At 41.4% G+C, this 14,717-nt stretch overlaps 1 protein-coding gene across 1 annotated transcript; it reads left to right on the top strand.

Annotated features, from left to right (window-relative positions):
- Positions 1-6,306: 6,306 nt before the first annotated feature.
- Positions 6,307-10,103, top strand: LOC118485947. The gene is made up of 2 exons (XM_035982493.1): positions 6,307-9,088; positions 9,475-10,103. Exons 1-2 carry the CDS (start codon positions 6,307-6,309, stop codon positions 10,101-10,103), a joined length of 3,411 nt encoding a protein of 1,136 aa, XP_035838386.1.
- Positions 10,104-14,717: the final 4,614 nt, after the last annotated feature.

Here is a 14,717-nt window from a genome sequence, read left to right as displayed (position 1 = left end):
TGCATCCCTGAATTCACAACGGAAGCATGCAATTGGAGAGTAATCTCCACTTAATCACTTTACACGTGGCAAATTCCCAGCCTTCGATCTAAGTCACGATCCGTGTGCTCTCATACCGGATCAAGAAGCTTGACGGAAGGGAGTGTAACCGCTTACGGGGTTAGCATCTTCCGTCAACTTTTCACTAACGGGTTTTCCCGCCTAAAATGACTCCCGCCTATAAATATGAGAAAGAACCCAGGTATGAATCCAAGTTACACACACACACTTACAAATACATCTTCTTCTTCATTACCAATACTGATTCTCACACCGGAGTCGGGTCAAGGAGAGAACCCCCTTTCTCCCCTTGGCGAGGCTAACGGTGCTCTTTTTTGCAGAGTTATCGGAGAAGAAGATCAATTGGATCTGAATCAATCGAGTGGAAACCAACCTTTTTATGCGGATTCAAACCCCCTAGATATCTCGGTTCCGACCATTTATCTAGTGTTTCTTCAGGTACCGATTCGGTACCGATTTTAGCATTTCCGGTACTGGTTCGGCACGGTACCGTTTCGGTACCGATATTTACTGGTTTTTACCCTCAAATACCGGTACCGAACCGTACCAAACCGGGTATATTCGGTACCGGTTCTTTCGGTACTGGTTCGGTACCGGACGGTACCGAGCTCATCCCTAGCTCCTACACTCCCCAACAAGAAAATTTAGTTAGAATGTGGGACCCAAGCCATGATGGTCTTGGTTCGTCCCGATTCGTCAACATAAGAAAACTCTTTGAAATAACCATCATCGCCTCCATGTCCTTCATTTCCATTTCGGAAATTGTTGGAATGATTCCCCACAAATCATGGATTATACAGAGTTGACGATCTGTTGGTGTAACCAGAGATTCCATAATTCCTACCAGATCTAGGAGCATCATCGTGGATGATTATCCGAATGTTGTCTTTGATTTGGAAATCGGTGGGGTGACGTATTTCAGTCATTCACAAACCTGTTTTGTGCATGAGGTTTAACATAGTTGTTGTTCGAACCTCCAGAACATTGGTCATTCTCATGTGTTTGGAAAGTAACATGATTTTGTTGTCTGTGAGGAGTTTTCTCACGAGTATCATGTCTTTGAGATGAACTTTCCGATCCTTCACCACGATTAATTACAACTAGTTTCTCCCCATGATCCTGATTTTATTGTGATTTAACATTTGCTTTGACAACTGGTTTTACTTCTTGTTTAATCACTTTGTTTTTCTCAACCTTCTGATTTTTACCATTTTTCTTTTCAACATTAACTGTTTCGTTTTGTGGTTTTTCAACAAAAGGTTTCTTTTGATCAGGATCAACATGGGATTTACCCTTGTCATCTGGACAATCTGCTACCTAATGTCCTTTCCCATTATAACATTTGCGAACTTTTGCAGCATTCTTTGGACGTTCCTCTTGACTGGTCGAAGATGATGAAGCATTCGTGGGATTTTCAAAATCTGGTTAACAAACTGAGAGTTTGAATCTATTTCGATTTTCTCTTCCTCTTTGACAAAATCCTCCCCTTTAACAAACTCTGTTTTAGGGATATTTTTCAAATTCTTTTTAGGTTTCCCACAAGATTTTGGTTTTGACTTAGCATTTTGAACTTGATTGAAAATTTCAAAAATTTTATTGCTTATCAAATTCTCAATGTTATCTAAATTTAGCTCATTTTTCTTGGTGGCTTCGCTCATCTTCGACTGTTCTGAGTCAGAAGCCTCATCAGGCTCAGATTCTGACTCACTTTGCGGTTCAACCGTCAGAGGGGTGTTTGGCACAAAATTTGCCAATTCAGGATCAATGCTTGGCATCGATGTATAATTATGGTTTACCGGTGGAGGCACTTTCTTATAACCGATTCCGAACATTTCTTCCTTAGATTCTTTGAGACGTTGGCTGTTAATACAGAAATTCATCACCTCAGATGAATCCCTAAACTTTTCAATTTTTCGTTGCAAATCTAAAATCATATTATCTTTTTCCAAAATGATGTTGTTCTTTTCCAAAACACAATTTTGGTTCATTTCAAGTTCAGATTTTAATTCCTGATTTTTAAGCGTTGCCTGTGCCACAAGTCTCTCAAATTCAGAGATATCATTTTTTAGCTCTTTTATCTTAATTCACTGTTCTTTATCCAAATTAGACAAAACAACAATAGTTCTGTGGATTTTTCTAAATCTGCAATCAAATTTGTGTTGTAAAGTGCATATCTGCCAATCTTGGTGACAAACTCTACACATCTTGCACATTGCTTATCTACAGAAGTTGATTTTACCTCAATGCCAACCATGAATGCACATACTTTATTTTCTACGAAGTCTTCTTCCAACCTTTTAGCTTCTGCATCTGCAGATTGCTTCATTTCGGCTGTGGAAATCTTGAACTCATAGCATTCTCCTTTTTCTCCATCTTCTGTTTTGTTAGACTTTTCAGCACTCTTCATTCAGGTTATCTTCATTCTCAGCAACATTACCTGAATCCAACTCTTCTCCAAAAACCTCGGCTACAACTGCAAGTTCCTCAATGCTAGCTTCTTCGATAACTTCTTCACACATTTCTTCAACGACAATTTCAGCCATAAAGGTTTGTGAAACAATAGTTCCTGAAATTTCTTCCAATGCACAACCCCAGTCATAAGGCTCAGTCACATTTTGTAGAAGTTGAGCCACTAAGCATTGTTTGTTGAAGGTGTAAGATTTTCAGAACCACTTGGACGAGCACTTGAGTTTGAAGTAGTTGCAGCATTGTTGTGAGGTCTTGAGTTGTTTCCTTGAGAGTTGCTTTCTCTGTTAGATCTTTCCATCTTCGGCTTTCGACAATCATGTGCGAAATGCCCGTAGATGCTTCAGTTGTAACATTTCACCTTTGACATGTTGGTGTGCGTTAAGCGTGATATGATTTTATTAATATTTTAAGTTCGTTTTACGTATTAGTCAAGTTTTAAATTTATAAAACACGATATTGTACTAACACTAAACATACACTAGGGCAAGTGCACCCATCGCGAGCATAGTATAATGTTGGTAAGATACCGAGGTCGTACAAGGACGCAAGAGCTTTTAATATCGGTTTATTGTCAACGTCTAATCAATCCAAATTTTTTATAAAAGTTTTTAAACATGAAAATAAATCTAAAAATTAAAATGATAAATAAAATGATAAATAAAATGAAAATCAAATAGACAAGATAGAATCACTTGGATCCAACTCATTTTTAATGTACCCTTTGATGATTTTCGCACTTTCGGACTTTTTAAGAGATTATCTTAGTTATAGTAGCAGGACCCTCTTTTGAAGGTGACGTTAGCCTTAACCCAGTGGTTTGAGTCAGCATGGATACAATCCTAAAGGGTCAGAATATTGAAAGATAATTAAATAAGTTATTAATGCGAAAAGTGGTAGGCCCCTCTTTTGAAGGTGACGTTACCCTCGGCTAAGTGGTTTGAGTCAGCAAGGATACAATCCCAAGAAGCCGGTTTAATGTTTTAATAGTAGTTTATATATGAGGGGTTCAAGCTATTCGCACCCCCACCATCCAATACCTTTGGGGCATTGAAGGAGGTCCTAGTAAGCTTGAACCAAGTCCTCGCAGGATCTATACACTGAACGAGACAAGAACTTTACCAAACCACACTTCTAACCCCCATCCAGGCAGTTAACGCACTTTATATAGACCGTAAAGACATGAATGAGCAAATCAATGACATCGTGAAGAAATGGTAAAGAAAATTCACTTTCAAAATAAGAAACTAGTTATTAAATTCAATACATACCCAATTAAAAAGTGCCGAAAGATTAAAAACCAAAAGTAATACATTAAAGACTTGTCTTCACCAAGTGATGTAAGAGATTAGCCAAGCATGGCCTTTTATTGACAAGAACTCTTACTATCAATCTTGGATCCCGAGACTACTACACACTCTAAAGATGAAAGATGGATGATGGTGGTGGGTGTTGGTGTTGTAGTGGTGGTGGAGTGGTGGCAAAGTGGGAGAGAAGTGGATTGTCAAGGGATGCCTTTGAAGTGAACCAAGCACCCCTATTTATAGTTAGAACAGTACCCCAGCCACGGCCTCGTGTCCACTGGGCACGGCCCGTGGCCAGCTCCTTCTATTCCTTCAAATATTGCAGCTGTCAGCAGAGGGGCCCACACGACCGTGTGGCTTCTAGGCACGGCCTCGTGGTCAACTCTTTGCTGTACTATCAAGATTCTGCAAATCTGAGAGTTGACCACGCCCCATGGTGAGCTGGGCACGGCCCCGTGGTAGGCATAGAAGCTTCTGTAGTCTTTGTCTTTTTGTATGAGGTCTGGCCATGGCCCATGCCTGGCTGGGCACGGCCCTGTGGTCAGCTTCTGTTTTCTTTTTTTTTTGTCTTGGGAGACGCTGCCGAGGGGTCAGGCATGTCACGTTATTCTTTCTTCTTGTATTTATGTTGGTTTTTGGCTGCTTATTTGTTCCTTATGTTCTTTTAAGCTCATTTGGTCCTGTAAATTCAAAAGGAAGAAAGAAACGCGCTTTTTCCAACATTAGTACTAAAAAAAGGGTTGGGCATTATGCCTCTATTGATGTAATTTATATGTTGCATTTTGTACACATCACATGTCGACTCCCATTCGAGTCTTCGTCTGACCTCCTATGAACTTCCTACCCGTTCTCAACAGAAATTTCTTCGCTCTTCGGACTAAGAGTGCCATATTGAGTTGTAGATCAAGTTCTTCCATTTCGTCTTGGTCTATCTGGTCAAAGTCCTCATCAAGACTTGACGGTTCAACGAGCTTTCCAAGACAGACGTTCTCGTAGGCAGTCATGAAGGACGCCAAAAGGCTCATGTTTCTTCTATCAACTTTAAGCAGCTTGCATCTAACTTTGGAATGTTTAAGTTTGTCGCTTGAGATTTCTGAGCTCCACTAGAAGAGTACATTCCTTGATTGGAATTTATTGTTCCACTTTGAAGGGGTAAGGTCCCAAAAACCTCACAAAAAGCGCTGGGAACCATACCAAAACCTTACTGATCAACCTTATACCTTGCGCGGCCGCGCACTGGTCTCACAAATAGAGATTTAAAGAACAGTCAAGCTGTCAAACACTTGCGCACCCAAAGGGAATCATAAACCTTTGCGCTTCCTCCCATAAACAAAGGATGAAAATCTTGAGATGAATACTCCCGCCTTTATATTCAGACTTGGATATTATTTACCCAGACTTGGGATTTATTTATTCACCTGTCTCCACACGATAAGGTGCCACACCAGATTACAGCAGTAATCTTCTAGAAGAAATACAATCGTGCACCACCAAGACGGTTACAACCATCTGGACACGTGTCACCATCTCATGCATCCCTGAATTCACAACGGAAGCATGCAATTGGAGAGTAATCTCCACTTAATCACTTTACACGTGGCAAATTCCCAGCCTTCGATCTAAGTCACGATCCGTGTGCTCTCACACTGGATCAAGAAGCTTGACGAAAGGGAGTGTAACCGCTTACAGGGTTAGCATCTTCCGTCAACTTTTCACTAACGGGTTTTCCTGCTTAAAATGACTCCCGACTATAAATATGAGGAAGAACCCAGGTATGAATCCAAGTTACACACACACTTACAAATACATCTTCTTCTTCATTACCAGTACTGATTCTCACACCGGAGTCGGGTCAAGGAGAGAACCCCCTTTCTCCCCTTGGCGAGGCTAACGGCGCTCTTTTTTGCAGAATTATTGGAGAAGAAGATCAACTGGATCTGAATCAATCGAGTGGAAACCAACCTTTTTACGCGGATTCAAACCCCCTAGATATCTCGGTTCCGACCATTTATCTAGTGTTTCTTCATTGGCGCCCACCGATTCCTCTGTCTTTTCAGTTTTCATCTCGTTTCGATTCAGTCCCTTTTTATTCTCTGTTTTCCACATGGCAGAGAATTCATTATTTCACTCATCAGATCCCCGATCTGAATCCAAGGGTTCCACAACCCAAAACACCCAGACTACTGGAATCAACGGAGTAAACAAAAACAACAGTCATTCAGACAAAAAGAATTTCTCAGATCTAATCATAGAGAGATCCTCAGAATATTGGTTCAACAGATGCCAGACTGTTTTAAACTCAATCATTATGCAGATCACCAGATCCGAATTCCCGAACATCAGATCTGGTGAAAAAATCAACACGACAGTATTGGACCCACCAACACCCTGTTGGAAGGTTATCCAATCTAGTTATAATGGTGATACACAATCCAGAAATAACAGATATCAGGAAATTAAACCAAAACAAATAAACATGGTTCAAGGAGGTCCGTCACGGAGACTGTATAAGCGGAACCATGATCAACATTGGAGGGAACAACAAGTCGTATTTCCTGTTGTCCCTGGAGGCCCCCAAGAAGAACGACCAGTAATTATTACCGGCATCTTCGGCCACTACCGGACAGATTATATGTTTATAGATCCGGGAATCTCGATGGACATCATATACGAGCAATGCTTCAAGCAGCTTGATCCAGAAGACAAAGCACGTTTAGAACCGGTTGATTTTCCTCTCACCGGATTCTGCAACGAAGCTGTATTCCCATTAGGACAAATAGCTTTCCCTGTGACTCTATCGGATGGTGAGCATTCACGAACAGTCACAGTAAATTTTATGGTCATGCCGGCCACATCACGACATGATGTCCTGCTTGGGAGAAGGTTACAAAGAGAATTTAGCATGATCACCTCTATCCCACACGCTGCGTGCGGATTTCCAACAGAGACTGGAGTAGCAATTCTGTACTCAAGCAAGGAGGTCATGTACGTAGATGACGAACCACCGGTAAAGGTAGCCAAACCTTCAGCATCAAATGAACTGGAGAAATGGGTCCTGAACAACGAATATCCGGAACAGACCATCCTGCTAGGACACGCCATTTCACCAACAACACGGAAACAATTAAAAGAGTTGTTGACCAACAACAAAGATATATTCGCATGGTGCCCAACAGACATGACGGGGGTTCCACGCGACATAGCGCAACATTGCTTGAATATCAAACCATCAGCAGAACTTGTTGCTCAGGGGAAGCGTAGCTTTAGTGAAGAAAAAGCGAAAGTCATGGACGAACAGGTAACAGAATTACTCAATGCGGGAATCTTACGCGAAATCAAATACCATACATGGGTTGCCAACCCAGTAATGGTACAGAAACACAGTGGCGGATGGAGAATGTGCGTCGACTTCAAAGACCTGAATAAAGCGTGCCCAAAAGATTGCTACGCACTTCCCGAGATAGACAAAAAAGTCGACTCTCTAGCGTCATTCAGATGGAAGTGTTTTCTTGACTGCTACAAAGGCTATCATCAGGTCCAGATGAAGGAAGACGACGAAGATAAAACTGCATTCCGCACAGACAAGGGCATCTTCTGTTACACTAAAATGCCCTTTGGCTTGCGCAATGCAGGCGCAACTTACCAACGCTTGATGGACGCAGTTTTTAGAGGCGACATTGGCAAGACAGTCGAGGTATACATGGATGACCTCGTCATCATGAGCCACGAGGAAGACACAATGCTCAACAATATTCAGCGCACGTTTGACTCTTTGCGCAACGTAAACCTGAAACTGAATCCAACAAAATGCTCTTTCGGCATGGAGGAGGGAAAATTTTTGGGCTTTATAGTCACAAGAGATGGGTTTAAAGTGAATCCAGAAAAGGTCCAGGCCATTCAGCTAATGCCATCACCTGCAACGATCAAAGAAATGCAAAGACTCGCCGGGCGCTTAGCGGCCTTGAACAGATTCTTGGCTAATCATGCGGCAAAGTCTTACCCATTCATCAGCACGCTGCGAAATTGCGCAAAGAAAACCGACTTTCAGTGGACACCCGAAGCGGAAGCAGCATTCAAACAAATGAAAGAATATTTAATTCAGCTACCAACGCTGACTGCGCCAAAAGAAAAAGAACCATTGATTTTATACCTGTCTGCTGCAGAAGTAGCGGTAGGTGCAGTATTGATGGTAGAGCGAGAAAACATTCAGACTCCAATTTACTATATAAGTAAGATGCTCACCGGCCCAGAAACTCGTTACTCGATGATAGAGAAACTAGTCTTAGCATTACTACATGCAACACGACGCCTACGCAGGTATTTTTCGGGCCATGTCATCACAGTTCTCACCAATTATCATTTAGGCCAAATCTTATCGAAACCCGACGTGGCGGGAAGGATGGCTAAATGGGCTATTGATCTGGGGGGATATAATATCTTGTATAGACCAAGACCAGCAATTAAAGGGAAAGTTCTAGCAGACTTTGCCACAAAAGTTCCCATCGACAAAGTTCAAGAGTGCGAGGCGATCCAGAACCCTATTCCTGTTTTCGATGATAGGGTATGGACCCTACACACAGATGGAGCTTCAAATGACGACGGAGCCAGCGCAGGCCTTCGATTAGTCAGTCCCGATGATCACGAACTTACATATGCTATACGCTTGGATTTCCGAAGCACAAACAACGAAGCCGAATATGAAGCATTCTTGGCAGGTCTCCGCTTAGCACTTAAAATAGGAGCAAGGAACCTTGAAGCCAACGTCGATTCAAAGCTAGTGGCCGAGCAAGTTAATGGCCATTATGATGCTAAAGGAGAAGCTATGGCATTATACCTTGAACAAGCGCGAGCATTAATCAGCCAATTCCAGACATTCAGGGTTAATCATATAAACAGAAGTGAAAACAAATATGCGGACGCATTAAGCAAATTGGCCGCGACTAGCTTCAAACACTTAGCAAAAGAAGTGCGCATAGAGGTACTATCCAATCCCTCTGTTCCTCTCAAACAAGTCAACATCATAGAGATCGGCAGTCCGTCATGGATGTCCCCGATCATTTCGTACCTTCAGCACGGGAAACTCCCGGAAGAAAAATCAGAAGCCAGGAAAATTCAGAATAAAGCAATAAACTACGAAATGGCAGACGACATTCTATACAGAAAGACATTCATGGGACCATTGCTCAGGTGCGTTGACAAGACAGACGCACAATACCTAATCAGAGAAATCCACGAAGGATTATGCGGAATACATGCTGGTCCGCGTATGGTAGTAGCCAAAATAATGAGCGCAGGATATTATTGGCCGGGAATGCACGTAGATGCAGTAGAAATCTTGCGGAAATGTACAGCATGCCAACGTCACGCGCCAAAGACACTCCGACCAAAAAATCCGCTAGTCCCGGTCACATCCGCATGGCCATTTCAACAATGGGGCATCGATCTTGTTGGCCTATTTCCTGACGCGCCAGGCGCAGTAAAATTCATCATCGTTGCGGTCGATTACTTCACCAAATGGGTGGAAGCCAAAGCTTTGGCCTCAACAACAGCAATGGTAATCCGCAAATTTATATGGGAACATATTATTTGCAAATTTGGGTTACCGTTGCGCATTATCTCTGAAATGGCACAAACTTTGCCTCAGAAGATCTTCAAAAATGGTTCAAAGAAATAAAGATCGAACATCATTTTGCCTCCGTCGCCCACCCACGAGCAAACGGTCAGGTAGAAAGTATAAACAAACAGATCGTTGATGGTATAAAAGCGAGACTTGGGACAGCGCGCAGGGGATGGGTTGACGAACTCCCCAGCATCCTATGGGCACATCGAACAATGCCAAAGACTAGCACGGGAGAAACCCCATTTAGCCTGGTTTACGGGTCAGAAGCGGTAATCCCAGCCGAAGTTGGTCTTCTATCACCGCGCATGATAGCCATAGAGAAGCAGAACAGTGAGCAAGAGCGAAGAATGGATTTAGACCTTCTTGAAGAAAGGCGCGAGAATGCCGCCATCACTGAAGCAAGGTACAAATCCAAACTCGAAAAATATTACAATGCACGCGTACGCGTATGTACCTTTGTCCCCGGTGATTTTGTCTTGCGCGACAATGAAGCATCAAATGCGGAAAAACCGGGCAAATTAGCCCCAAGATGGGAAGGGCCATACATCATCAATGAAGTCCTAGGCAAGGGGGCATACACCCTAAAAAGGATTGACGGGACTCTAGTTCCCCGCACCTCGAACGCACAGCAGCTGCGCAGGTGTTACATGTAGGACAACTCACTCACAGGCAATGTATTTCCTATTTTCATATTGTAAGCCTTGCGCTTTATTAAACACTATTTTCATGTTACTGTTTGTTACAAATTGCATGAAATTCCTTTGGTTTGCGCGAAAAAAATATGGTAAACATTGTACACCTCATGAACAGTTTGGAAAGAAAAAGAGAAGCGCAACACAAGCGCATATTCCAGACAAACGTTCACACATGAGCACAATACCATCTCTCATTCGCTCTAACTAATCAAAGCAAATAAGAAACATGCAACACATTGTAATCCAAACATACAAACCAAACCCCACAGGGATAGTATTACATCAAAAATATACGCATCATCAAAAAGTGTAGCACAAACACTTAACAAGATCATGGCAATGATCTTCACAAAAAAAATTGTTCAGATTTACAAAAAAGGGACGAGAGCTAGTCCTAAAGTTAAACACCTAACCAGCATCGGAATCATCATCAACGACAGGCACCTGCCCGCACCGACGAGATTTCCGGCGTTGATATACCAGCCGAAACCCTCCTTTCTGGAGTATTGGGAAGCGAGCTATTAAGCCGTCAGCATCCAGCACAGTACCACCATCATCAATAACAACTTTGTGTTGAGGAACCTGGCAGCCAGAACCAACAGTCACCGGAGAAGCAGGTTTGATCGAATTCTTCACCGTAGCAGCAATAAGAGGCGGTGAACAAGAAAGAAACACGAGACCTTCAGCAGCCTCGTAAACCCTAAAAACCTCCAGCAAACGACGAGTATGGTAAGAACGTTTCATCTTCTCTACCAAAAAACTAAAAGGCAAGGCGCCTTAAATGTACATATATATAGAAGAACCCAACTTCGAGGAAGCTTAATCATCATGATTAAGTGTCAGGAAATATCACATCCAAACGGCGCTACAGGAACTGGAGTCATATCTCCATTAATGAAATCTGACAAACGCTGTTACATATCCCAATAAAAGAAGGCAAACTTTTGCAAATACCCACTTTTAGTGACAACTGACGTCATTATACGTCACGGCATGATTTTCAAAAAGAACAAAAATTTTCTCTAAAAAAAACAGAGAGAAAAAGAAGAAGAAAAAAGAAAAACTCCCCTTTTAACAAATTCAAATCTTCTCATCGAAGATTCGATGTTTCCACGCCTAAAAGCAGTTCCCTCTTATAAGTCCAGTGCTCCACTTACTCGCATAAGTAAAACACTAGACTGGGGGGACTTGAAGGGGTAAGGTCCCAAAAACCTCATAAAAAGCGCTGTGAACCATACCAAAACCTTACTGATCAACCTTATACCTTGCGCGCCCGCGCACTGGTCTCACAAACAGAGATTTAAAGAACAGTCAAGCTGTTAAACACTTGCGCGCCCAAAGGGAATCATAAACCTTTGCGCTTCCTCCCATAAACAAAGGATGAAAATCCTGAGATGAATACTCCCGCCTTTATATCCAGACTTGGATATTATTTACCCAGACTTGGGATTTATTTATTCACCTGTCTCCACACGATAAGGTGCCACACCAGATTACAGCAGTAATCTTCTAGAAGAAATACAATCGTGCACCACCAAGACGGTTACAACCGTCTGGACACGTGTCACCATCTCATGCATCCCTGAATTCACAACGGAAGCATGCAATTGGAGAGTAATCTCCACTTAATCACTTTACACGTGGCTAATTCCTAGCCTTCGATCTAAGTCACGATCCGTGTGCTCTCACACCGGATCAAGAAGCTTGACGGAAGGGAGTGTAACCGCTTACGGGGTTAGCATCTTCCGTCAACTTTTCACTAACGGGTTTTCCCGCCTAAAATGACTCCCGACTATAAATATGAGGAAGAACCCAGGTATGAATCCAAGTTAAACACACACTTACAAATACATCTTCTTCTTCATTACCAATACTGATTCTCACACCGGAGTCGGGTCAAGGAGAGAACCCCCTTTCTCCCCTTGGCGAGGCTAACGATGCTCTTTTTTGCAGAGTTATCGGAGAAGATGATCAATTGGATCTGAATCAATCGAGTGGAAACCAACCTTTTTATGCGGATTCAAACCCCCTAGATATCTCGGTTCCGACCATTTATCTAGTGTTTCTTCACACTTAAACTGACATTGTTGCTTCTAAAAGCGTAGGAACTTCATTTTCTGAATACAGGGTAACACCAGCTCCTCGATTATTACCCTTATCCGTTGGTTTTGAAGCTTTATATAACTGAGGATCTTGAATCTTCTCAAAATTAGATGCTTTATCTTCCATATTCCAAGCATAACCCTTCAGTTTTTGTATAGCTTCTTCCAATGAGAGTTCCTCATAGAGAACACCTTCTCTAATCAATGTCGTATACATATTCCATTTTCTGGGAAGACAATTTAGAAACTTCTCAACTTTCTCAAATTCAGTGTAGATACCCTCTTGACTTCGATCAAGTTCGCTCAACAGATGATAAAATGGGTTCACCGTGTCGTATACAACTCCTTTGAATTACTTCTCTTACGGAAAGTATGGAGTATAGATTGTGTCATCGCCATCGTAATCATCGACATCGCTTTCTCTTCACAATCATAAAACTTTCTTTAGTCGTCGGTGAGCGCCAAATAAGTATCAATCGTTAAGGTTCTTACTGGTGTGGCTCCACATCCTTTAACGATACACAACCAGATCTTGATGTCTTTCGCTCTTACATACCTTTCGAAACGCTCCTTCCACTCAGGAAAATCAAGCTCGTTTATTAACAAAGGAGGTTTGTCGTTACTCCCCATCTCAGCATTGTGCTTGAGGTTTTGCACCATTGCGGTCAGATTGTTGTTTGCCATTTCGAAAAGAGTTGTGAAAGGAACAGAGAGTGTTTGTGACAAAAATAGTGAGTTTAAACAGAAAGTTTAGATTGAAAAAGTTTCTAAGTTTACAAAATCCGGAGACACAAGAGAAACTTGGAAACACGGAGTGAAAGGACTGAGACTATCAGAGTGTATACCCGGATCACAACCTGAATGAATCACAAACTATGACCAATATGTAAACCCTGTGAACTCCTACTTAACCTCAGAAACAATCCTTTAAAAAAGTAAGTTTGGAACAATCAACACGTAAAATCAAACTCTGACTAAACCTTAATAAACTCTTACTAAATCACAACCTCGGGTGTAATCAAATAACAAATGTAAACTCTGAAATTTTCTTTTAATCAAATAACTCGGACGCTAGCAGAAAATGATAAACTCGAACTTAACTTCAAAAAAAAAAAACTCACTGTTCGACGTGAACTGTTTTAAACACTGAAACTTAAGTAAGTATGGAACCGAGATAAATCTAAATACCCGGACAATAATAAAACTTGTAAGAAAAACTTATAAGACTAGAATCTGTTTGTTTGTATTAAAAAATGATGAAACTCTGACTCAAACTAACATGGAAATCATTTATCATTAAAACCCGGACACTAGTAGATCCTCGAAAACCCAGACAATCTGACGAAATCACTGAAATCCGGACATAATTTACTCGCAGAATCGTTTTTATAGAGTCCGAGGTTTTTTTTCTTTTAGAAAGATCCTGATGTAAAGTTGTAAACTCTGATGTATTGAAGTGATAAGCCTTGAAGTTTTAAAATTGTAAACTCTGAAGTAAGAAACTCTGAATACATCCTAAAAAAACTCTAAATGAATTCTAAAAACTCGGACCAAGTAAGATTTATTCGGACTTTGTGAGTATATAAGAGAAACTCGGACTCCTATTCCTATTAAAAATAAACTCTGAATAAAAATTTGAAGTTGAAAACCCTGAATTTGTAAACTTGGACCTCTTAAAGGAAAAACCCTGACCTCCAAATCCCGACCACAAAGTCCTGACCTCTCAAAGAAGTAAACCCTGACTTCTAAGTTACTCTAGACAAGAAGAAACCGCTTCAGGATATCTCACAAGTGTGACTTCACACTAGTTCATCAATAATCCGGAAGCACAAACACTGAAGGAAAACTCTGAACAAATTAAAATGGATCAAACAGGGAATCTTTACTAACCTTCAAAAACCCCTGATGAAGATCTTCAAGCTCTGTAAAAACCCAGACGAAACATGATTGATTAATGAAAAACACTTAAAACCCAGTAAACAACACCAAACACTCAATCAAAATGTGATCTTTCTCAACTAAACCTCTAAACCCAAACCTACAGTAGTATGAGCACACTGCTCTGATACCACTTGTAAGGTCTATCTCACCCAGAAAACAATCACCAGGTGTGCGGAATCCACCTAGCAATCACCACTGTAGAGTATTGGATCGAGAAAGTGTAGAAAAAGAATGATGAATGACGTCACACGCAGTAGCCGTTAATTCACACATAGTGACAATGATTAGGGTTTCTTGAAGAACAAACTTTCCACAAAAGAAATTGCCATGGTATAACATTTCACTAAAGAGTTTATATACAATGGGAAGTCCTGACTACTAAAGTCAGGACATAGAAAGGCCCAAAGCCCAAGACAATACAAACCCTAACTAAACCAACATCTAAAATCGGACTAGAAACAAACCCTAAGTCCTGACCAAAACATAGGCATAAATTCGGACCTAACATAATAGTTTTAACAATTTACAT

The sequence above is a fragment of the Helianthus annuus genome, chromosome 2, assembly GCF_002127325.2.
Source record: "Helianthus annuus cultivar XRQ/B chromosome 2, HanXRQr2.0-SUNRISE, whole genome shotgun sequence".
Lineage (NCBI taxonomy): Eukaryota > Viridiplantae > Streptophyta > Magnoliopsida > Asterales > Asteraceae > Helianthus > Helianthus annuus.
The sequence above is the reverse complement of the archived record's forward strand: the minus strand, read 5'-3'. Positions and strand labels throughout refer to the sequence as shown.

What these genes read in the sequence shown, in the direction of transcription:
- LOC118485947 (XM_035982493.1), top strand. Translation starts at nt 6,307, where the DNA reads ATGGTTCAAGGAGGTCCGTCACGGAGACTGTATAAGCGGAACCATGAT. An exon ending in ATTATGCGGAATACATGCTG is followed by an intron (nt 9,089 to 9,474) that starts GTCCGCGTATGG and finishes ACTTTGCCTCAG; the next exon opens with AAGATCTTCAAAAATGGTTC.